Source organism: Passer montanus, unplaced genomic scaffold (assembly GCF_014805655.1).
Source record: "Passer montanus isolate IOZ18808 unplaced genomic scaffold, ASM1480565v1 scaffold35, whole genome shotgun sequence".
Lineage (NCBI taxonomy): Eukaryota > Metazoa > Chordata > Aves > Passeriformes > Passeridae > Passer > Passer montanus.
Window position 1 is genome coordinate 6,266,843 of NW_024368263.1, and position 25,313 is coordinate 6,292,155.

The window sequence follows — 25,313 nt, forward strand, 5'->3', positions numbered from 1 at the left end:
CTACACCAGAAGATATCCCAGGAAACGCCTACAGAGGCTCAGTCACTTATAATTCATGTGGAAAACACACAGCCTCAGCAGCTGACCTCCTGTTTTCAGCTGGGCAAATATCATCAGAGATGGTGTGCATTTGTATTTCTGTGTAAGAAATGAACAGATTCAGAAAAGATGCTTTGCCAAGGATGCCTTTCAAATTCTACGACAGCCTTTTGTTCCATTATAAGATTTTGAGACCTTGAGCGATGTTAGAAAACTCGTGGCAGCAAAACTCATTTCCCAAAGATTCACCTCACCTGCACATCTGGGAGCTAATAAAACACATCACAGTGTCTGGCTGCTGTCCTTTGAGTTCTCTTCAGTCATTACAAAACTGCTGCCAAGAGTACTAAGTGTCCTTGTGCTACCACAGTGAATACCAATGGTACCAGGGAAACGCAGGGCAGCGGCAGAGGAGGGGAGAGTTGCATGTTACCTCTTGGTTTAGGCTCCTGACTTTCCAGCTTCTTCAAATGTTTGCCTCATAAACCAGCATTTTGGCCATGGAATTAATGACTGAGGTTACTCAGCAGTGCTCCTGTCCCTTCCCAGCTGCCTTTCCTTGGCCAGGCAGCAGATAACAGAGTGTGCTGTGCAATTTCACAAGCCCTGCTGATGGGTCTTCCTACTACAACTTGCAATTTTCTCCTTATCAACCACATCCTCTCGTGTTGCTGCTTGGATGGCAAGGTGGGGCTCATTTCAGGGACTTCTGTTTTAGACTCTTTTGTTGTTCCTTTTTACAGACCTTATTGAGAGAATGACTCTGTGTTTTCTAGGGAGAAAGTCTGACAAACTTCCAGCCTTGATGTTCAGTTTGCATTTTGTAAATCAACAGCACAGGGAAACAGGGGCAATCCCTCGGGCTGGGTATGCCGTGGTTGTTTTGGGGCAACACTGGTGATGCTGTTTGAGGAACATTTTCAAGTCAGACACAAGTCAGCCCTGCCACGGTGAGCGTTCTCATGCCTGGCTCAGTCCCAAGAAACTGTCAACATTTCTGGTTTGTCGTGGGGTTGTTAACTCACTTCTCTGTGTCTGCTTTTCTCTCCACCAGCCCAGCCCACACTCGCTGTGTTCTGCCTTCACACCTCGGCTCGTCCTGCATCTCCTGCCTCAGTCCTTTATCCCGCCAGCCCAGGAGTTTGTCTCACCACTCACTTCCATATTTTTCTCTGCTGATGCTGTTTCTGGGTGGCTGATATAATCCTCCTCATCCTTTTCAAGTGAATTTGGAGCTTGGATAGAAACCTCCATTAGAGCTCTGTAGCTGGCTTTTCTACCTTGTCTAAAATTAGTCTAACACTTGAGGAGCTGGTGTTGGCTTCTTAGGTGAGAGCCTTCATCCATCAGAGCTCTGGACTGAGAGTCATCCTCCGATGAGCTTCCAGCTCTTACTTACATTCTGGCTCCAAACACCTTAATTTAAAGAGGTACTTTAGGAACTGGCAGTGCTTTTGGCACAATATATCAGAGACTGAGTTGTTTTTCACAGCTGTGAATGGTCCCACAGTGACCACCCCAACAGCTCAGTGTGGGAAATGAACAGTGCTGGCCTGAACATAGCCAGGATTTGGACCGAAATCTGCTCTTTCCCCCCGGTACTCTTGACCCTGAGATAGACTCAGTGGAACAAAGGCTGCTCATGCAGGGAGGCTGCTGCCAGTCCATCAGACTGTGAGAGGGCTGAAGAGCCAGACTGCACTGGGGGCAGTTCTGAGAACAGGCCCTCTTCAGCCTGCTGGAGTTCATATGCTGCAAAATGACAAATCATGTTTATTTTCACAATGTCAAACCACACCTTTCTCCTGCATCTGCACAACTGGAATCAAGTTTCCCTTAAGGGGTAGTTTGGTTTTTATCCATATGGTTTCCCCTCCTTTGGTAAGTCATCAGTTCTCCCTCATTAACATGTGATCAGCCAGGTCTGGATGGCTTCACCTTTTAGGATCACAGCACATCTACACATCCTGTCCCAGGGCTTGGCATTTCCTGGGGGTGGAATTCAAGCAAATGGACACTGATGTCTCTTCAAAGTCTCCACTGAGTTTATAATTTGAATGACTGCCATGGTCACCTCTGGGGTGCTTCCTGCACTCCCTGAAACACCCCCAGTGCAATGTGGGATGCTTAATCCCCTCTATTTTCTGCCACTTCAACTTTCACATGTGCACAACCTCCAGCTGTTGCCTTACTATTCTCAATTTCTACTTTTAGACCCTCTTAAACTGCCATTTCCCCCCCATTTTATGAAGCATTTTCATTTCACACCAGGCAAGGTTTGCAGCTGGCATACAGCAGTCTAAAATTAAAAAAAAAAAAACTTTGCAGAATGAGGACTTGGGAAATCCTTGGGGATGTCTGGGGTAACTTGCACACAGTGCACCTGGTGTCTTCTTCTCTGATGGAAAAACCTTCCAGATCTAGTAATTAGAAAAAATGATGCATATTATTAATGGTTAATACTATTAATATGTTATTCATAAGGAGATTGTTCATATTATTGATGCAATCAATACTGGGAATTGATAATTGGTTGTTCTGATTATTGATAGTGAGATCTCTTGCTGTAGCAGAAGCTTGCAAGGCACTAAATAATTACCTCTCTGCATTAAATGAATTATTGTCAGCTCCAATAGCAGGGAATGCCTCTAACCTGACATCCAGAGCTGAACTCTCTTTACAAACTTTCTTTTAGGTCCTTCACAGACTGCAAAGTTGGGTTTTGTAAATGAAAAAGCATGAGATTTACACTGGAAAGTAGTGATATAGGACCTTGCTAGTGAATTGATTAGGAATATGCAGGATATTTGGACACTCCTGGAATCTTGTAATGGTTCCACATCTCTTAATCCATGTAGATTCATCATCAGATGATGGCTTTCAGCAAAATAGTTGGATATTGAAGAAGCAATAGGGAAATAACAGTCCATAAATCATCTTAGTTGAAAGGAATGCTTGTAATGTGTCTGTCTTTGGAATGCAGTGACCTTGAGTTGGATCTCCATTCGTTTTGGAGCACACAAATGAGTCCTCCTGGTCTCTGCCAGCTTGTTGAGTTATACATAGAAGCAAAGCCTCTAGAGATTGATCATGCCCAGTCAGTGATGCGGGGCAGAAACAAGGCAGATGACAACAGGGAATCTAAAGGTTGGGAGAAAGGGGTGGAACTGCCAAACCCTGCTGATGGCTGGCTTTGGGAAATGCAAGGCAAAGGTCTCAGTAATCATCTGCATGATGTATCAGTGTGAGAGACACTCCACCAGGAGAGATCGGAGCTGGGCATGCTGTCCAGCTGAACACCCAGGGCTGATGTCTAACCTTGGGAACAAACAGCAGAGCTGCTGGAGAGACTGAGCAGCTTCCAGTGGGAAAAAATGAAAGGAACAAAAATATTTTGCCATTGTTAAATCCTGGAAGGGAATATAAAGGCAGCATGTAGGATTTAAACTTGAACTAGAGTTACTACTGCCTTGGTTGTTCCTGATTCCCAGCAGTGTGTGCAACACCAAAGGTGCTGCACCTTCGTGAAGAAAGGCTGAGAGCAATGTGAGGAGAGAGCAAAGGAGCAGAGAGAGAGCAAAGGAGCACTTTGGGGCAGAATGTGGAGGAAGGGGAGGTGGTGCACAGAGGAGGAGGAAGAGAAGCTTGGGAGGGAGAGAGAGCTGAGGAGGAGATGGGAGGGGTGGGCAGGGGGTGCCTGCAGGAGGGTGGGGGCCTGGGAGGAGAGAGGGGCTTGGCTGACTGGAGGGGCCTGTGGAGATGGGGACCAGAGGGTGACCCTGGGCCTTCCTGAGAGCCATGCTGCATCCCAGCCCTGCTGAATCCCAGTCCTGTTTGGACCCCAGTCCCGCCTGCATCCCAGCCCTGCCTGCATCCCTGCCCTGTTTGGACCCCAGTCCTGTTTGAATCCCAGTGTTTCTGAACCCCAGTGTTTCTGAATCCCCTGTCTGCACCACAGCCCTGCCCAGATGAGAAGCCAGTGCTCCTTCCTGCCAGAAGGCAAAGGGATGCACAGCCACTGCCTGATGAAAATTAAAAGCCTTAAACTTTCTAATTCTCTGGTCTGATTTAAATTATTATAGCTAACAAATGACCTAATACATAAAAATGGAGACAGCTACCAAACAGATCTGTTTAAATGAACACATGGAGAAGAGATTCCATTTGGCTCCTGCACCTGAAACTCCCTATTTCCTAATGCAAACTAAGCAGTGACAAATAAAAATGAGGCTGCAAAACCAGCATGACCTCTTTAAGCTTTAATTATTCATGAGAACTGTTTTCTTCTCTGCTGAGATTCAGAGCAACACATTTAAGCGGGTTTCTCTCAGGTTTATGGGAGACGTACGTTCCTTGTTACACCAGCTAATAAATGCAACTAAACACAATGACCCAACAATATTTGTAGAAACAGCATTTGGGGAAATGTGTTTAATGAATCAGAAGAGCCTTAATCTAGTCAGTCTTGAAAAGCAAAACATATCATGCAAAATTACAATGCACCAAAGCACAGACTCATAAATATTTTATGGTCGAGATTTCTGAGTTTACTTTCAGTATTTCAGGATTGTGTTTTACTATGAAATGTCTCTGACTGCACTGGGGAAGGACAGTGGTGATGGGAGCTTTGAGCAATCCAATTTAGAATCCCAGAATTTGCCTTAAATAATGCATGTGAGAGTCCCAGGCCTTACCATCATCAGGCACATCTGCCATTGTAACCAGAAATGCTCGCTGCCTTCTGCTGTCCTGGGATGGCATGGAAGCAGCTGGGAATGCTTAGAGCTGGGAAGAGAAAACCAAAATATTTTCCTTTTGCTGGGGAGACTGGGCAAAGGGCAGGTGCCCCGTGCCTGACTGTGGTGTCTGTTGTGTCACTGACTCCTTCCCCCTCAGCCCTTCATGTTTCTCTCTGCCCTTGGATAACAGAATCCTGGGGACCTGATTTCCCATGAGTTCAGAAAGCAGGGGAGGGCCAGTCTGTCACCCCTCTGGTGACACCTCCTGCCAGGGCCACATCAGCAGCCACGCAGCAGCTCCGAGGCTGCCATGCCCAGGGGGAGATTTACAGCTCCTCTCCCCTTCAGACACCTTGTCTGGCGTGGTGCAGAGCTGACAGCTCCTCATTTCCACGGAGTGCAGCCTCCTCTTCCTCTCAGGAGCCTGGGTGGGCTGGCTGGGCCCCTCAGGCTGAGTGTCCCCAGGGCAGTGTCCCTGCCAGCCCCTGGCACTCGGGCAGAGGCAGCCAAAGGGCAGCTTTCCAAAACCTGCCTAACAGGGCCGTGCTCTGGTACTTACTCAATCTTTACAACTCAGTGAGATGCTGCCAATATATTTTTGCCAAGGAGACAAAAATACGTCTCTTCTTCCTACTCCCTCAGCCTATGAAAAATCTCAGTTGTGTGCGCGAAGAGATGCTCTGTGTGTGTGAGTATGTGTGAATATTTAGAGGGGGGAAAAATAGAGTTTCTGTTAACTTATTTTCCAGTTGAAAGTCTGCCTTGTAGCCAGGGAAGCACTGTTTTCATTGGTTATAACTTTGGGCAAAAAAGCCCTACTTTGTGCTGAGCAGAAATGGCAGTGAGAGAACTGGGAGCAAATCCTTTCACTTCTCCATGGCTCATGCTCTCTGCTTGAGGATGGATGCCTGATGGCTTATGAATAATTTGGGGATTTATGGGTCAAACAGCCTTGTAAGAGCAAAGTTGCCTAATAATGGGCAAAGAAGAGAGGCATGATCCTTTCAGAGTGGTGGGGTTCAATTCCCCAGGGGTCTGAGGGACTCCAGGTGTTTCACATGTTAGATATTAAGACTCTTCCACCCAGCCATGGTTTGGAATTCCCGCTTTGTTTTCCTGGAATCAAAGGTTGTTAAAGGTTGGGGTCCTTTAAAACCACCTGGTACAAAAAGGAGGGACTGGAGGCTTTTTCTAAGCTTCCCAGCAACTTTGCTCCAAAAAGGTGTACTCCTTTTCCCTCCTTCCCCTCCCTTTCCCCCCAGACCTTGCATGACTTCAAGGCATCAAATGTTAATGAAAGTTTGCCAGGCTCCAAGGGCTGTGAAATGGAAGTTAAAAATCCTGCACTATAGGATGGCTCTAAAAATACTCAGTCATGTTGAAACATCACCCACCTCCAGCAGCTCTCCAGCACCCAGCAGCATGCAGCAGGGCTTTCTCTCCCAGATAAGCTCTGGACAAAGTTTGCCCAGTGACTGTGGATTACTTCTGCTCTACAGGCTGGAATCACCGGGTTATGGCCAGCAAATTCCTGCTGGGGAGTGAGGCTCTGCTGCAGCAGTGAGCTCTGGGGTGCTGCCAGGGCAGGGATGGGCTGAGCTCTCTGCACTGCTGACTCCAGCCAGAGGGCTCTGAGCTGGGATGTCCATCCCTGGGGATGGGCACAGCCCCAAACCACCCCGTGGGCTGAAAGGGAAGGTCTGAGCCAGCCTGCTCACCGTGAGGGTCCAGCTCCTGGCTCTGCTCCTCAGTGTCACTTGTTGGCCAGGGTGCTGGGGTTTGTAGGCTGAGCTTTGACTTTTTAGGCACAACATCACCTAAACTCCTCTGCAGAGTGCTCCTGCAGGCTCTGGAGTAGGAGAGCTGTGCCCCTGTGAGACATCAGTGCTTCTCTGCAGCAGCTCCCCACAATCCTAGCAGACATGTCCTGCTAACCTGAGAATGCTGGATACACCAGGGGTTCCTTCATGGACTGCTGGGGGGCTCCAGCAGGGATACTGCCATCCCCTTGTGCTTTAATGTGTTTTATCTTGGATTTTTATTTTTCTAACAGTGTTCTCATGAGTGAAAACCTGGGAGCTGCTTTCCCCACACCACAGCTGTGTATTCCCATGCCCTCTGAACAGAGAGAAGCAGAGAAAAGAATGATCAAAACAATTCTTATCTCGTCTGCTGCTCCTGTGTTTTTGAACACGTGGAATGTGTTGGAAGACTATTTACCTGAAGGGATTGCTTGATTAGATTCTGGTGATGGTGTTTTGATTCATTGACCAACTGGATCCATGTGTGTGTGTGGGGACTGTCAGCTGGCAGTCACGAGTTTTTCAGTAGTCAGTTAGAAGTAAGTATGATACAGTATTGTATATAGCTCTTTAATATAGTATAGTATAATAAAATAATTAATTAGCCTTCTGATATCACGGAGTCAAATATCCATCATTCTTCTCTGGTCAGGGATTAATCTTTTTACAATACACAGCCTCCTTTTTTTCTCAGAGAAGGCCCAAATCCTTTCTCCCCATGAAGCAAAGGAGGAGCCTGAGCACCACGGCTTGGATGGTGATTTGAGCCCAACCCCAGCACGGTGTCTGAGCTGTTCCATCACAGGAGGAGCCAGGGAGGCTGTGACAGCTGCACCTCTGAGTCACACAGCCTGACGAGCCCCTGCTCCCGGGGGACAGCACTTTGGTCACTGTCCCTCCAGTGCCTCCAAACCACGGCTCAGAGCTCAGCAAGATGTCTGCACCCCAAACTCTGGCTGCTCCCCGGTGAGCCGTGCCCAGGAAGGGACAAGGGACCCTCAGAGCGTGTCCCCAGCCCCCAGTGCAGGGATGCAAGGTGGGGTACATGATCCAGGCGTGTGCAGAAAGTTCTGTGTGTGTCCCCAGGCCTGGCCAGGCTGCCTGGCCAGCTCCAGCCCTGTGTGAACACACTGCACAGGCTCAAATCGCTATTTTTGAGCCAGTCACTAGAAATAATTCATGTATGTGCAAGATAAAATTCTGCTTAAAAATTACCCTCTGCCTCAGAAATTTAAAATGGGAGACATCTACAGAGGCAGATGCTGAATTTAATTTTACAAGGTTCTTTCCAGCTGTTATGGTAAGCTTAGAACCTCATCCTGTATTTCTTCACTTTAAGGATCTTTTTTCATTCAAATACCTCCAATTTTAGTGCTGGCAAGAGCAGGGGCAGGTGCAAGTGTTGTGAAGAATCTGCCCCTTTTACTGGACTAGATAAAGTCTTGCACCAATCACTGAGATCCCTGATATTCCTTAAAAGGAAAGTTCAAGTCATAAACATTGAACTTTTAAGGATTTAAAAATAAATTTCTGCCTATGTCATTAATTTATTTGATGGTGTGAACCAAGGTTTTGGAAAGCTCAAGGTGTGGGTTTGTGTGTGTTAGCTGTAAGCAACAGTGCAAAAGGAAAATGCTTTTTTATCCATATGAGCTTCTGTAAAGTGTGTTCTATCCTTAGGAGAGTAAACATAACAAACCAAAAAATATGTAACATTTAAACCTTGCAGGAAAAGAGGCAGGAGTGATGAGAACCTCTGAAATGATAAATGTATGGATTTATTTCACTGCCACTGTGGGGTTTTAAATTAGTTTTATTTTTCTTTTATTTCTCCTTGTTGACAAGCTGGGCTGCACTGCTCTGCAGATCTAATGTTTACAGATAAGGAAAGATGGAAGGTCAAAAATTCTATTCTTAGTTATTCTTGTATAAGGTAATCTCCTTGTGCTGGTGACAATGCAGAGTGATCTCATGTCGCCATGGGTACCTGAATCATGCCTGTCTAACAGCAACATCCTCCATTCCCAGCCCCTCCCCTGTAGAAAACCCAAAGATATCTCCAAGAAAAGCTTCATGTGTGATGCAAATGATGGACTGGAGCAAAGCCTTCCCTTTGAGACAGCGCCCTGTGCCAGTACCTCCCCCATGCACAGTTGGGGTGATGAATTAGTTTGCATTTGACTGTGACCAGGAAGAATTTCGCCAGGAATGCAGGCTGAATCCAACCTGTTATGAGTGTTCATTTAATCCCTGCAAATTAGCATCAAAACTGATGAAATTAGAAGGGTAACTTTGTCCCTCAGATGGGAGACTTGGTCCCCATGGCAGCCTTGGCCAGGGGATGCACAGCAAACTGAGCTGAAATCCAGATTTTGGGAGGGGAGAAGTGACACCAGAATCTGCCCATGGCAGATCATGGTCGGGACGAGGCAGGGAAGAACAGAAGTGTGGTGAAAAGAAGGGGAAAAAACCACCAGAAAAACATTAATTATGTCTTCCCATGTCTCTGTAGGCTCAGCTCAGTGCTCTAATACCCACAGGATGTAGCTTTCCTTGGCAGCTCTGTAACATCTAAAGGGAAGAAAAGAAACCAAAGAGGAAGCAAAGGGGGCCTTGGTGGTGACAGGGCTACAACTCTTTGAATGCCAGCTCTTCTCCCCGCTGCAGTGTGGAAGCTTTTGGTCTCTGCTTTGAGCTGATGTGGATGGATCAGGCACATGAAAGACCAGCAGCAGCAGCTCCTAGAGGCTGACAGCAGGGCTGTGGATCAGGACTTCTGCCTTTTCCTACAGCAATGGAAGGGACTGAAGTCTAAATCTGGGTCTTTGTGCTCACAGTCTTGATATGAACTTATTTTAAAGGGAAAAAAGAAACCCCACAACAAGAAGAAAAAGAATACTCTCTGGGAAGGGGGATTGAGCAGTGTGAGCTGCACATTCTTCTTAACATCAGGATTCTTTTTTTACTAAATCATTTCTGACCTCAGCAGTGTGCATCAGGCAGGAAAACCAGGTTGGATTTGCAGTTTCTGGTGACAGGACAGAGGAAATCAGATAAACCAGCTTGTACCTACCACCTTGCTGTGAATTAGGACTGTCCTTGTGTTTCACTTTAGTACAATCAATTTTCAGAATAAAAGCCTTTCTTCTACACGGCCAAGGGGTTTAATTCAACCCTGTAATAAATGGCTGGCTAACAATGGGCCAAACTCAGCTTGGATGTTGCTCTAGTTAATTAAGAAGAGTAGCATCGGGGCTAAATTTGGCAAGGAGTGTGAAGTGACTGCCTTCAGAGGCAGGGAAGAAAAACCCTTGCTTAGCTCACTGCACCCAGCTCTTCAAATGCAAATTAACCTGTCAACATCTGCATGCAGCCACCCAGGACAGCTGCAAAAAGGAGCATCCTGCACCCAAAAGAAGGGCTGGAAATGTTTAGTTCCAAACAGCTATTTTCTAAAATAATTTCTAGTAAATAAGAATACATTTAAAGTGGTAAACTGAGCATCTGCTGCATGAAATGAATGGAGGACAGCATGTGAAAAGAAACATATGTCAAGTATGCACTTCAGATGCATTGACTACTTGCCTCCAAAACAGAGAGAATTTAAACATATTTGCAGCAAACACACACACACAAAAATTTGCCTCTGCAACCAAAGACAAACCTCGAATAACAGCACAAGTTATTGTGCTTGGCCATACCTTGGTGGAAGGGAGCAGTTTGCTGGATTTCAGCTGCTGCCTGGCTTCTTTTCCTCAGGCACCTGTCAGGAACGCCAAGCCCAGGCAGCTTCTGTTTGGAGCAAACAATGTCCCTTTACCAGTACATTTAAAAACCCAGAAACCAAGGCACTGCTGCAGCCAAACCCTACCAGATTTGCTTCACTGGAGGGAAGACAGAAAAGCACCCCTGAGCCTTTTACAGAGTGCCTTGTCTGCAGTGGAGGAGAGGTGACATCCTGCCTGGGACCGAGCCGCGCTCCGCGGAGCCGCTCCGGCGCTGCAAGGGCTCTGCTGGTGACTCAAACCCTGCAACTCAGGGAAATTGCATTTCAGTATTTCCTTCAGCCCATTATCCTCAGACAAAATCTCTGCTGACTTAACTGAAGCTCCTACTTGCAAAACAAGTACAGGGCAAGGCCCCTTCAGAGGAGGAGAGGGTGGATTCCAGCTCTACAGGGTGAAACTCTTCCTTGCGAAGAAGTGTGTGGGAATATTTTTCAGTATAACAGGGCATAGGATAAACTCTTTTTTGTCCCCTTTTTTTTGGTCAGGGGAATAATCTCTATTCCAAAGCTGGGAGAGGTGTGCTGTCTTTCTGTCTGTCTGCTGAGGCTTTGCTAAGGGTTTGGTTCTGCAGCAGTAATCTCGTGGTGCAGCCATCTCCCGTGGTCCCCTCGGGAGGGAGGGGAAACAATCCATGAGCAGCTTCTGCAGAAACTGCTTTGCTATGATAATGTGGTGTAATTAAACAGGACTCAAAAATCCCAGAGTTATAAAAACCCATGGCTTGTACCAACACTTTTACTCATCTGTGGGTTTTCGGGCTGAATCAGGGCTGAGCAAAGAGATCAGGAGATGCAGTTGGTCCTGTTCACCTTGGCACATTGTAGCATCTTAATAACACAATTAAGAAGAAAAAAAGAGAGAAAAAACTCTGGAAGATCCAAAAACCTACCGGTTCTCAAGAAGAACCTCAAAATGGAGGTATCCCTTCCTGTCCCTCCTTTGCTTGGGTTTGCTTCAATATTTTTTCCCCCCATCCTGGAAGTTACATTTCCAGCAGCGAGGAGCTGCCATTGTTCTGGCACTGAACTGCAGGGCCCAGCAGTGGGGCTGGGGCTGCATCCCCTTGGCTTGCAGGGCAGCACAGAGTTGCTATTGAGTGTGTGTCCACATGGCAACAGCAGTGGTGCTCCAAGAATTTCATTTCCACGGTGCCCCTGGAATCTTCACTGCCTTGACATCTTCATTGTTCCACGGAGAAATAAAAAATAAAAATCCATGGGTAGGGTAAATGCAGTGCAAAATACAGAACACTATAGGACAGGGTTACCTAATGGTTAATTTAGAAAGGAACATATCATTAAAAACGTATGAAGGTGGCTACATATTGATGCTGTATAAATATTTAAAGGGATGCCTCTTGTAAGGGCAGAGTTCCAAGCTACACCTAAAATAACGTGTGTGAAAGAAAATTAAAAGAATATTTCACCATTTGGACTTGTTTAATCTGCCTTGGAAAGGCTTTTTATGCCCAGCTACTGAACATTAGTATGGGAAAGGAAATCAGACAGAACTCTTTTCTGGTGTAATTCTACCAAAGTCAGCAGAGTTAAACTGAAGATGATTTTTCTGGCCTTTTAAATAGAGTGTAATTTTCTCCATGGGTAGTTATTAAATGCTATTGAGAGAGACTGCGGCTGCTGTTGGAAGGGCTTTCTGGAGAGGTCACTCTGTCCCATGTGAACAGCACCAGTGAAAAACCAGGAGCTTTGTAGGTTTTACAACTTGAAGAGTTCCTGGAGGCTCTAACTCCACCACACGTCACTGCCTGACCCAAAGCTAAGAGCACACATCTATTCTGAGTTGAGATATCCTGGCTTGACATCCACTCCTACATCACAAGAATTCTGCCTGTAGAAATTGCTTAAAATATTGGAGGGGGCATTGCAAAAGATATTTGTGTGGACATTTGGTCCATCTCTGTCAGAGAGGACATATTCCTTAAATACACTTTCTGAGGCTCAGCTTCTCAGTCTTGACATTTTGGGGCTGTTGGGGTTTGTGTGCTTCTCACCAGCTCCCCTGAGCACTGGCTGAGGTGACCATTCCCTGTCCTTGTTATTTGGGAGCAAGGTTCCTGCAGCCTTGTCTGCACGTGGACCAACTTGAAGGTTGTTAAAATGTCCCAAAGGTACCTCCTGCATGGACACAAGGCTGAGGAAGTCCTAGACTAAAAGGTTCCTATTTTGGGAGGGGATTTGGATCTCTCAAAAAGCACCTCAAGGATCTGGATCTCCCATGGAAGGCTCTGTCCCTCACGTGGAGTGCTGAGCCAGGTACCCAAAGTGTGGGGTTGGGCAAAAGCCAAATGAGTTTTCTTCCTGCCTGCACAGCCAAGGACTCTGTCCTCTCCTGCAGAAATTAAGCTCAATCCTCAGGCAAAGCAGCAGCAAAATTTGGATCATAAATCAAGATAAATCTTGGTTTTAATGGGGGGCAGAACCCAGAGAATTATTTAGCCATTTTACAAAAAGCCTAACATCCTCTTGGGATGAAATGGGAACACATGAGACCTCATAATTTATATATGTATTAACTTCCCACTGGTGAAATTAAAATGCAAAATAGTGTCTCTAAACAAAACAGTGAAGCTCTGTCCCTCGAGAGAGTTAAAAATGAAATGGGCAAAGCATCTCCCACAGGATCTATTCTTACCCTTGTAGGACTTTGGGCTGGATCGTAGGTATTTTCTTTCTCACAGCCACAATGCTGAGCTCCAAGAAAGGATTTGTCTGTGCATACAGTGAAGCCCAGCAATAATTACCCATTGTGCTCTGTGATGAGCCATCCCTTTGGTTCTTCAGTAACCCCTGCACCTGGACTTTAACTAAAACCAAATAATATGCACAGAAAACATTTTTATGTAAGAGGAGGTGAACATCACTAAAAATCAGAGAGCCTTTGTATGGCATGCCAAACTGCTGAAGCGAAAAAATGTCTTCAGTGAAAGGGCTCAGATGTGAGCATGTTTCAGTGCACAGCTCCAGGAAAAACTCTGATAATAAATGTGAGCTTGTTATCGTTGCTTTTCAGTGGGAAGTAAAGCCGGAAGCAGGGTCGTGCTGGCTAATTGAAGCTTACATTTCCATTCAAGCACTGCATTTTAATTATAAACTGGTGACACAAGTGTCACTTAGTTCCTACCCTGTTTTAAGTGTGCACACGTATAAAAAATATTTTCGGTTATTAATTTATTCTTGTGATCATATTCATTATCCTGCATTATGTCTACCAGGCACGTGTCTAATGACATGTTTGATACATGCTAATTCTTATGCCTCTTTTAATACAGAGCTTACACAGACATTTTAGGCTGAGCACGGTGCCAGTTGGCCACCAAAACAGGTGCACATTAATGCTATAAAATCAGCATTAGGAGCTGTGTACCCATATTCTGGCCAGCTGCAAGCACTTGCTCAGCCCTCCCGGGGCACAGCAGTCATGCCAGAAAAGGGGACAACCTGTGGGAGAAGCTGCATCCAGTGCTGAAGCCTGGAGATGCTGATGGTGAGGTCCTGCTGCCCAGGTCTGGCCCTGATCCTGGAGCAGGGTCCAGCTCTGGCGTGTGAGCTGAGCGTGCTGCTCTTTGTGTGGCCAAAGCCCAGGGTTAATGCTTAAAATTCAGGTGGAAAATTCCTGGCCTGTTTTTCCTTCCCTATGGGGTTTTTGTGCCGTGCCCAAAGAATGTCTCCAGCTAGAACGCTGCCATTTATACACAGAAATTAAAATAAAATTAGCAAAAAGGTCACTGGGAAATGGCTACCAAGAGACACCAAGTAAGTCATTAAAAACTCAGACCAGGAGCACAAGTAAAAACAAGGGAAATATCCCTAGAAAGCAAATTATGAAGGTAAACCTCTTTCAAAGGCATGGATGGAACAGGATAGCTGTGTTTTTCCCCTCTTAATTTGCTACCAAACTATAAAGAGGATTCTGTTTTAATAAGCACAACCATAGCGGGACACTGCAAATGAATTGTTCGAACGGCTGTAATTAGAAGTGGTGCTGTGAACATCATTCCTAAATGCTACATGCTTTATTTCAGGTCCTGCATCTTTAAGGATCCCAAAGCACCTCGGAACCGTCTGCGTTCGTCAGTGCTAAAGGCAAGGACAAGAGCAGAGCAAAATGTGCAGAGCAAAGGAGAAAAGCTTCCCATCCTCTGGAGCAACCCACAGGATGTTTAACCTCACAGTGAGCAGGTACTGGCATAGTCTTGGATAAATATGTTTTGAAACACCCAAGTAACTTAAAAAAAGGAAATTTGGCTGACTCTCAGTGCAATGTAAGGTTGGATAGAGGTCAGAAGCCTCACCCTTTGGAGAGTCTGCTCACAGTCTTGGAGCATCTTTTGTCGACAGACAGAAATGTGTTTTCACAGTGGGCAGAGCCGGGGGGATGTGGACCAGCTCTGATCCAAACACAAGGTGGGAACATCCAAGCAGCTCCAAGCATGAGCCAAGAAGCTCAGCCCCTTGCTATGTTCATTGGCCTGGGTTCAGTGTGTGCAGAGGGGCTTTTGGACTGGGGCTGTCCATGTCCTACTGCTCCATCTGGAAGGGGTCAGTCTGTCTGCAAAGAGCACTCTGGTGACCCCCAAATCACTGTCATGGCAATAACTGAGCCCCTGCTGGCTGGCAGAAGGATGAGGGTAAGGACCCAACTGGTTTGGGTTAGCAACTCGGTTGTAAGAAACATTTCCAAACTGCTACTGAGCTCCCAGATTTAATAATTGGTGTTTTATCATGTTTAGGAGAGCTCTGCTTGATCCTGACATTTTTTAACAGTTCCCCTAATAAAACCCAGCTGAAATAGTCCTGAGCTCCAGCTGTACAGAATAACCTGCCTTCAGTCAGGTGTACCTCTGGTGGCAGAGTGGCAACAGGGGATGTTAAATCTGGGAGGAAGCAGAGTCTGGGGCTCTCCTTCTGCAGTGGAAATCAAATTCCTGAAGTTTTGGTAGTTCACAGCTTCCTGCAAATCACCTTCTCACACTCAGCAGAGCCATATCTGGAGTTTAACAATCCATTTTGGGCTATTGGTTTCACTGGCTCCAGTAACAGGGCTCTGTTCAGTGAATTTGAGGGACTCAGCCCTGTTCACAATCCTCGTGGATGAAAATGTGATGTGACAATGCAACTTGCTGTTTCATCATCTGGCTAAAACCAATCCAACACACAAAGAAACCAAGTCTAGCGAATTTTGCATTAAAATATATGCATTATGTAAAGGACCGTTGCTGTGGCTTACTTGAATTTAGAATCTCCACTGGACAAAGATGATTAAAGCCCACTACTGCCATTAGTGAGTCATGCACGGAGGAGTATCACAAACTTTCATATCTGGGTACCTTTGAAAGCTCAGCCTAAATAGTCACAAGATCATCCAGCACTGAGAGTTCGTTATTTCATTTGCTTGCAGGCAGCTGAATGCTGGGGGCTGAGCTCTAAAAAACCCCAACAGCATGACAATTCTTCCAACACAATCACCCAGTGCCTTGCTATCAGCTATCACTGATAGCCAGTGAGATAGGTGTGCACAGCTCTGATAGGTATTTGCTCTAAGTTACAGTTTAGATTTGATTACATTTAGGCAATGTTCCTCTGGCAAGATCCTATTTCAAGCCATAATTGCGACATGCCATGGTTCCTTTTTAATGCCTTGCAGCACCAAGAGATAAACTGTGCCTCTGGGAGGCAAGGAAGACAATAACAACCCCAGTGTTATTGAATGCTATATATTTGGACAGGAGAAAACATCCAGTCATCCATATTCCACACAAAACTGCATCATTTAAAAAGTATAAATGGGAGACAACTGATCTGAAAGCCCGGTAGAGAATTGGCAGTGACTTAAAAATGGTTATTAACTTATTCTGAAAAAAACCAAAACCCTGGCAGCTAAACAAGGGTGCTAATTCCTGCCTGAGCTGGGTCCCTCTCCCACGAGCAGGGGATGTTCAGTGCTTCTGAATATCTCAGAAACATTTGGCATTATCAAGCTAACAGGACTGGCTAAGTGAGAAACATTCAAAGGGCACAACTAAGTGGCACAATTCCAAAACAGCAATTAAAAGGCGGAATGCTTGAAAAAGAACAATAAAAGAGGTTAATTTGTATCAGGGCTTGGCAATTGGTACAGGAAATACTGTAATTCCATAACGTGCTCTCCCTTCACCCATCTCTTCATACCATAACTGTGTGTTTATAATCTATCATTCCTTCATGGATTACATTTGACAAGAAATGACTCAATTCTATTGAAGAAGAATTTACAGGGCTATTTGTTAAGTAGGCAGGAGCCTGGATAAACCCTGGGAAACAAGTAAAACAGGTAGAGAAAAAGAGAACCCAGACTATACCTTTGCACAAGTAAGTGATTACAGGTTTTTCATTGGCAGGATGGCACAGAGGTGGTCAAAAGTTAACAAGAGAAATTAAAAATCTTAATTTTCTACCTAGGGCAGTATCTACTTATTTTCTAGGGAAGAACTCATGCACTGTCACTGAAGAGCTGATTTCAAAGGTATGTCTTCAGCAGAAGGAAGGTTACAACATTTTGGCAAGGGGAGGAAAAAGGAGGAAGAGAACAAAGATGCTGAGATGACAGGATGCCACGGGAAGGAGGAGGAAGAGGGGCTGGACTATCTGCCAGGCTAAATCAAGAACTGCTCCAATGCTCCCACTGCATTTGACTCCCAGCATGCAACAACTGGCAAAAATGCCCCCAGACCTGAAGGGAAATCTAGCAAAGTCTGTCTAGGCTGGGCTATCCATCCTGCAGGCAGCTTGCCCGGAGGCTTGCTATTTTGAGATACTAGAGAAGCTGCTTGTCATTAATATTATGATAAATCTCAATACAGAGAGAGCCTCAAATGTTGCTGTGGTCCCCAGCATCTCTGTGTACCCCTCAAAAGAGTCACAACCACGCTGAAAGAAAAAATACAAGCTGAAGCCCAGGACAGAGCCACCTTCCATGTTACAATGTTGAAGATAAAATGAGCTGATGTGCTTCAGGAGGGGAGACAAATAACAAAGGGAAAGAACTATCTGGGAGTAGAAGAGGGAGGAGAAAATATATTGCAATTTAACTGATCAAAACCCACTGAAAAAGTGAGAGGCTTCAGAACAAGGCAGAAAAACCCATGAAGTCCTGCCCAGCACTGGTGCTGTCTGCTGCAAACACCCTTTTGTTCTGAAGTCATAAATGTGTATCAGCCTCTCAGACATATGGGCAGTTGTGCATTTATCCTGTTTATTTTACTACTCCTGTGCATCCTGCCTTGCCATCTGTTGGGAAGAATTTGGATGCTGAACCATAAGTCTGAGACATAATAAATACCAGTAAACAGAAATCTAGAATGAAGATAAGCACCAAGTAATGTTTGGAAGCAGGACCAGTTTTTCAGTTTGATAGTTTGATTTATTTCCTGAGATGAGTTTTGGCTCAGGAAAGAAGGACCAGCAGGAAAAGGTCCAATTGAAGGGACAAATCTGCGATCCCTTCTCTTATATTGGCTTCATATTGGCATAATTCCACCGCCTTCCTAGAAAGCAGTTAACGTCACGTAGGTGGAGAATCAGACTTAATCCTGTCCCTCAAGGAAGACATGCTTAAACACCAAATATTGCATGTATAAAACATAAGTTGCAAGCAGAATGCTTCAGACCCAGCTAAAGCCGTGTTCCTGCCTCTTCCCTGAGCTGGGCAGCCCTCGCGCCGTGTCCCAGTTTCTCCACATCTTCGTTTCCATTTTATTATTAGAATGAGAGGGAAGTGGGTGGAAAGGAAGCACAGTTATCCCTCCTAGTCAGGGGCAGGAAGATAAAGCAACTGGCCCCAGCTCAAGCAGGAAATCTACCAAAGCCCAGAGTCACAAGCCCATCATCATCATCCTCCTCCTCCTTCCTCTCCATTTTCAGTTTGGGGATACAGAAATTCCACAGAAATTGCTGCTCTTTAGCACATAAACCACAGAGACACCAACTAAATATCTGGGAGCTGAGAGGTGTTAATAACAGACTTCAGATTACACTCAGTATCTAAGTACTCCTACCTCCTCAAAGGAATTAGAGATGAGATGAAAGCACTCGCTTCTCTTCCTAATATTTGTTCCTTTTTTGCTCTGTTTCTGCAAAAATACACAAGACTAGAGGATGGAGACATCAGGTACACTCCCCTTCCCCTGAGTTTCTTATGAGGTGTTTTGTACCTGGCAAGACTGACTGAAACTACAGGTGGGACAGCACGACCTGAGCAGAGGTGACACTGTGTGACCCAGCAAATGGCACAGGGTGTTCTGGAGGAATAATCACTGTGCTGAAATTTCACAGGAACAAAAAAAATACTTTGTTGTATTGACTTGTTTCACCAGTTTACACTGGTGAGGGTCAGTAGAGCTGCCAGAAGGAAGGGCAAGCCCTGGAAGTATCTAAAAAGAGCAATAAAAGCCCACAAAGGTAACAGCTGCTGGACAAAGCCCAAAGACTGCATTACATCATTGCAAAGGTCCCCACAAACCCCAAAATGAGTTACTATGGCTCTGACAGATCCTACCACAAATGCCATCTGTCAAGTCCTCAGAACACGCAGTGTAACTATATACAGAATAAAACAGTAACTGCAGCACAACACAGCCACGAGGATCCTGTGTGTACAACCCAACGCCTCCTTGACTCTTCACAAAACATTTCTGAAACCTCCCCAGAACAATCCTGAAACCCAGGTGAGATTAATGTCCTCCACATTGCATCCTGCACAGTAGAAAAGAGCTTTACAGCTGGATTATAAATGTGCTTTCATTGGCCTGCAGCCTTGGGGAGCATCACTAATGCACAGAGTCTTTGGGATCTAAGTTTTGCACTGGGATATCTGACATGCTGAGAGCCAGGGAGGAAAAACCAAAACCTTCATGTAGCCTGATAGCTCCCTACTGGCTATAGAGTAGATCAAGTTCAAGAAAGCAAATTAATTCATTAAAGTGACATATATTCAGTCAATTAGCTTCAGATCCTTGTTTCATAGGGCAGGGAAGAAGGGATGTTTTGTGACATCAATAAGATCATTTGAGAGTCTCTGTATAAATGTTCAAAGAAGTGCATTGAGGAGACACATGCTTTTTTTTTTTTTTTTCATTTGAGAATAGATAATACCTTAACCCATCTTCTGCTGGCAGATCCTCCAGCACCAAATTGTCAGTATTTTTAAGTATTTTATACAATGGACAATATTTCAAAGGGACTGAACTCTGTGTCCATAAAGGCAGCTCCAAATTCAGAAGCTCTAACAAATTGAATGCTTCTGAAAAGAAAAAAAAAAAAAAAAAAAAAAAAAAAAAAATTAACCTAAAGTGGGTGTTAAAAAAAATCATTCCATCAGTTGCCAGCAAAACTGCTCTGCTTCAGCCAGGGGAGCAGAGCTGACACTGGAGTGCTAAGAATTGCTCTTAAAAACAGTGGGTAAAGCACATGGACCTTCTCAAGAGCGTGTGTTTTACCAAGGCAACGGAGATGGTATGAGCAGGATGTATGGAATGAAAGAGTGCCAACATGGTCTGCATCCCAGCAGAGTCCTTCACTGATGGGTTCATGTTTGTGTTGAAAGATTCATGGATGAAATCTCACTCTTCAGGAGTGCAATTATACGTATATATTGTCCTAAAAACAGGCTACAGCATCACAAAATAAGTTTTTCAGAGCAGAGACACCCATTTGGGTATTCTCCATTTGCAACCACTTTTCTTCCACAGTGTGAGCACAGGCTCATGTGCCTGCACACACTGAGAAGAGCAACCACCTCTTAATGTGCCTGTGGACACAACCTCCAAGGCAGGTCATGTCTGATCTTAGAGGGATTTAACATTTGCTCTACACCAAATAACACTTTGGCCACAGCACTGGAATAAAAAGTCTGCATTTATTCAGTTTATTACAAACAGTGGTGGTGCTGGAGCTTCATAGCTGTGCTTGGAGAATACTAAGGAATATTCATTCTTTTCGGATGAGCCATGAATTTGCAGTGCTGATGGACAGCAGCCTGCCTTTATTTGCTTGCCTCAAACATTGGTATAAGCATTTTTATTTTGTTTTCAGGAGTATCCATGGAAGCGGCGCATGCGGGCGCCGCAGCTCCCGTGTTTGTGTGCATCCATCCAAGCTGGAAGACTTGCAAATAATTGTGCAAATGTGCATTTGTGCAAGTTTTCAAAACCAGAAATTATTTACTCCATCCTTCCTGCCCATTATAAATGTTCCAGGAAGGACACGTGGGCCCACGTGAATTAAACAGCCAATTGCACCACTTGAAAAGTAAATGGCAAACAGGGAATACTAAAAGCAGTAGACACAATGGGTTCAAAGAGATTCATGTGCTGAAGTGTTTAATAAAATACTCTTTGAATAAATTTAAATTACAAGTACATTACTTGATTTCCTATCTTGATGTCACAGAGCCTGCAGAGCGCTCTATTGTGAGCTGTCCTATTAACTTCAGCACGATTGTTCACCAAGATAAGCAGTTTCAGTGGATAAAGTGGTGTTTTTAACATTGTTTTTTCCTAGGCAAATATTTTAATCAGATCCTCCTCGTGAGTAAGACCGTGTGAGGCTTAGGAAGCTGTGCTGCACATTTCCCATAGGAAGTCAGAGTGGTTCAATGTCCCTTTTTGGGCTTAGGCTGACCACAGGATGGTCACTCACAGGACACAGCATCTGCTGGGCTTGCAGGACCCTGCTCTGCACCCAGGGATCCAGAGATGCTGACAGCCCTCAAGTGTGGACATGGGACAGAACAGCAGGCACCCAAAATGGGGCTGGTTTGCTCTTCTTGTGAATTTGTGGGCTGGGGTGCAGGTCTCAGGTTGATTGGCTGCATGGGGGGTCTGTCAGAAGCTCCCTGCTCTGGTGACATTTTAGCTTCAGCTGCTGAGACTGCAGCTGTTGTTGTTGTCTTGGGCCCAGAAAACCAAACCCCAGCTTTGCCAGGAGCCCTGGGCCATCTTCAGAGGCTCAGCCACTTCTGTTCCTCACATCCACACCAGGAATTATTTCACTTTCCCACCAAAGGCAATTGCCTTGGATAAAACTTTTAAGAATCCACGCAGAAACGGCGCAATCATTTAAAATCCACTCAATGAACCTCCTACCTCCACCTCTGGCAAACACGCAAAGAGAACAAAATTGGGATTAGACAGGCAAGAGTGTGAGTGATGGATCATTAACGCTGCCTCTTGAGTGACTAAGCTCCATAGTAGTATCAACTACTAGTGCTGAAACATGATTTCATCCCTGCAGCTCCAAACAAAGATAATATGCTTGATCCCTAAGCTGTGTCACTCCAATTACGATGCCAATTTGTTGTAAAATATTGTTTCAAAGAAAAACAGGAAAACATTGAGGAGCACCTGATAATTGAATTATAAGGTTATTCTTTTACATCCTGTTTCAGCAATTTTGTTTGAAATCTTGGGACTGGGGCTACAGAACAGGTGATTGTTCCTAATACAGCATACAGGTTGTTTAATTGATAGAGCTGAGAAACATTTTACTGGGAAATTTCAATTGACCTGAAATTTGCTCAGCAAAATGCTTTATGTATGTCAAAAGCAATTTCAGAGGCTGTTAAACGCATTTTCAGATTCTGTATATTTGTGTCTCAGATTTGTCTTTTTGACATAAGAGTGAAGTGGCAATAAAGACCATTAAAATAAATTAAGGAGGTTTTATCAATTATTTCTCCAAAACACCAGAAGATTTCTAAAAATAGGTTTGAAGCCTGACCATTTAAACACATATAAAAATCCACAACTGAAGCTATTTTCCTGCTATGTATCTCCTCAGAATTGCAATATTACCTTTAGGTTACTAAAGGACTCAGCCACTTCAAATGAGCGAGGCTCTGAAATGGTCAAGGGAGTGTTGTTTTAAATCAGCTTCTAGAAATGGTTTTATTATTTTATAAAACAAAGGAATGGTTCCATGTTGAAATCCAAGTCCCATGGCATGGTTTAAAACATGAATAATTTACTGTATCTATAGATTTTATCTTACAAAACAGAACATACTGAAAAAGGAGGAGAGAATGTAGTCTTTGCTCCTCAGCTCTGTGAACAGATGACAGCTTTCTCAAATTGGGCATTCTTAGCACATATTTGACAACTTTAAAAATTGTAACTTTATAATTTGATTATGAGCATTTGAATTTTGAGCAGAACAGCTCCCTCGCTGTCGGTTTGATGTGTCCCATGAAACGCCTTTTTATCCCCCAAAGCGATGGGGGCTTGAGCTTCGCTGGCACACAGCTCTGGGTGCAAGTGCTCCAAACCCCCTGGTGATGCCAGGAGGGCACCACTGCTGCCCAGGGGTGCAGCCAGGCTGGAGCTCGGCCCTGGTGCTGGGAGCTGCCTCCACACTGCCCATTCCCCACAGCTCCCCTAAACAAAGTTCTGGCTTAAGCCCAGGTGAAATCGAGGCAGAAATCCCAGCAGTTTCAGTCAAAGCTGCACTTCTATGAATGGTGTTACTGGGAGACCACACAGAAATCCTGACATTGGGAAGCTCAGGGATTTTTCCCAGAGGTGACAGGTCCAGCCTGGCTGAACAAGCTCAGCAACTCCTGCAAGATACAAACAAACTTATTTTCCATGAAAAACAGAGGCTGAAGACACTTAGAACAAGCTCAGTGAAGATCACAAGATTCAGTTCAAGTGGAGGATGCTCAGCACCTCTCAAGCAAACTCAGGAGCTCTCAGATGCAAGCCCTTATTTTCCAGGTGCCAGAAAAGCCCATGCTGAGTGTTAGATTTCCTTTAAGAGTCATAAAGCCAAGCATTGCTATTACCCATAAACCTTCACATTTCAATAATTCTTTCTCTCTTTAGCATCTAAAAATATTTCCTTTTCCTACAGCTCCTCTATGCATGCCTACTATTGCTAGGTAGCAAATCCGGTATTTTAAGAGAAAAAATCATGTTACACTGTAGCCTTAAATCATTAGCTAGAGGAGAGGATGAGAACAGACGTGAGAATGAGGTGTTTTCTACCACGCCACAGTCTGTTCTGGCGAGAAAAAAACCCATCTAAACACAGCTGCGACTCTGAACCGGAGCTGGGCTCGCCTGGGCTGAGCCGTCTGTCAGTCGGAATGAAGCACAAAGGCGGCTTTGCAAAGTTGCCGAGTGCCGAGCCGAGCCGAGCCGTGCCGGGGGAGCCCGCCGAGCGCATCCCGGGGGAGCGGGCCCGCTGCCCCACACAGAGCAGCTCGGCACAAGCCACCAGCGTCCCTCTGCCCTCCCTTTCCTCCTCCAGCACCTCCAGGCTCTGCTGGCCCATCCCAGAGAGCCCGGACCAGGTGAGTGGCCCCAGAGCCACCGTGGCCACGGCCCCCGCACGTCCCTCCTCTCCGGGGATGCGCCGCGTTCCCACGGCCGGAGCCCAGCGCTCTCGGTGACAGATGTGCTTTCCCATCTGGGCTTTGCGACCTGCTCTGCCAAATGCTCGCAGCACCCATGTGCTTCTTTGTCCCCGCAGTTACCGCCGCGCCTTCTCCACAACTCCATTTTCAGAGCGGAGCCACATGTTCGGCCTCTGCGGGGAGCGGGGTCCTGCTGCCCAGCTCAGCCGCTACAACACCCATCTTTTTATTGCCCCCACCCTCCAGCCTGACCCTCGGGCTGGATCGAGGAACCCCGAGCCCACCCTGAAGCACCTGAGCGGTGGCAACACCCCCTCCACCCGAGCTGCCGCTGTCTCTGTCTGAGGGCAGACTGGGAGGAACTGGAGTTCCCGCTGTCCTGCCCGAGAGCTGTGGCTGAGCTCCAAAGCTCCTAAAGCCAAAGTCCCGGGGGGAGGGGGGACCCAGCCCCGAAGCCTGCAGGGCTCAGGAGCGCCCCAAGGCACCCGAAGCCCCGACCCCGCCAGGAGCCCCCCAAAGCCGCGGAGCCCCGGCGATGGTGGCGGAGCGAGGTCTCCCCCCTGGGCAGCGCTCCCCTGGGCAGCGCTCCGCATCCCGCCGCCGGTTCCCATGGCAATGTCGGAGATGCCGGTTGCCACGGTAACGCCATCCTCCTCCTCGGCCGTGTCCGAGGCAGCGGCGCGGCTCCGGCCCCGGCTCCGGCGGGGCTCAGCCCGGCGGCTCCGGCTCCGGCTCCTGCTGGGCTCTGCCCGGGCGCTGCCCGGCGGCTCCGGGAGCGCAGCCGGGTCCCCCCGGGGAAGTTGCTCCCCCCTCCCCGGCGCGGCCCCGGTACCTTCGAGGCAGCAGATCCTCCAGAGCCCCGAGTGCGTGAGATCGCCCCGCGCCCGCCGCGGCGGCCCCTGCGCCTCGTCCGTCGTGATGTTGGTGCCGTTGCAGATGTGGGCGCTGGAGTAGAGCCAGTAGTCGGTGCCGATGGCGATGGCCATGAGGCTGAAGGCTGCGAAGGCGCCCACCGTGGTCAGCAGCATCTGGACGCCACGGTCACACCACACCATGGTGCTTCATAGTCCCCGCACGGGCGCGGGGGGCCGCACGACACCGCCCGGCAGCCGCCGCGCCCGCGGGAGGCTCCGAGTCACGGGGCGGGGGGCGGGGGGGCGGCCCGGCCCCGGGAACCGCAGCCACGGAGCCTCCCGACCCCCGACGTGACGCCGCCCCGCCGGGCAGAGCCCGGCCCCGGTGCGCGCCCGCCGGGCATCGCTCCGGTCCTTCGGTCCGAGCGGGCTCTGCCGCGTCTGGCGGGTTCCGGACCGGGAAGTGCTCGAGGCCGGTTGGACGGGGCTTGGAGCCGCCTGGTCTATTGGAACGAGATGGGCTTTAAGGTCCCTTCCAACCCAAAGCATTCTGTCGTTCTATGAAATTCACAGCGGGTGAAGGTGTGGGTGTGAACCAGGCTGGTTCTCAACCCCGCAGCCAGGATCTGTCTGGAGAGCAGGGAGGTCTTGCCCACTCTAGAGGTGCAAAGCTCTGCACCTTCA

General features: G+C 46.7%; 1 protein-coding gene across 1 annotated transcript in view; it reads right to left on the minus strand.

Annotated features, from left to right (window-relative positions):
• Positions 1-24,906, minus strand: part of CACNG4 (calcium voltage-gated channel auxiliary subunit gamma 4) — a 44,242-nt gene extending 19,336 nt beyond the window's left edge. The window contains exon 1 of the mRNA XM_039715923.1: positions 24,608-24,906. Within this exon, the coding sequence (XP_039571857.1) occupies positions 24,608-24,830 (223 nt within the window). The 5' untranslated portion in view covers positions 24,831-24,906. The remainder of the gene's footprint in view (positions 1-24,607) is intronic.
• Positions 24,907-25,313: the final 407 nt, after the last annotated feature.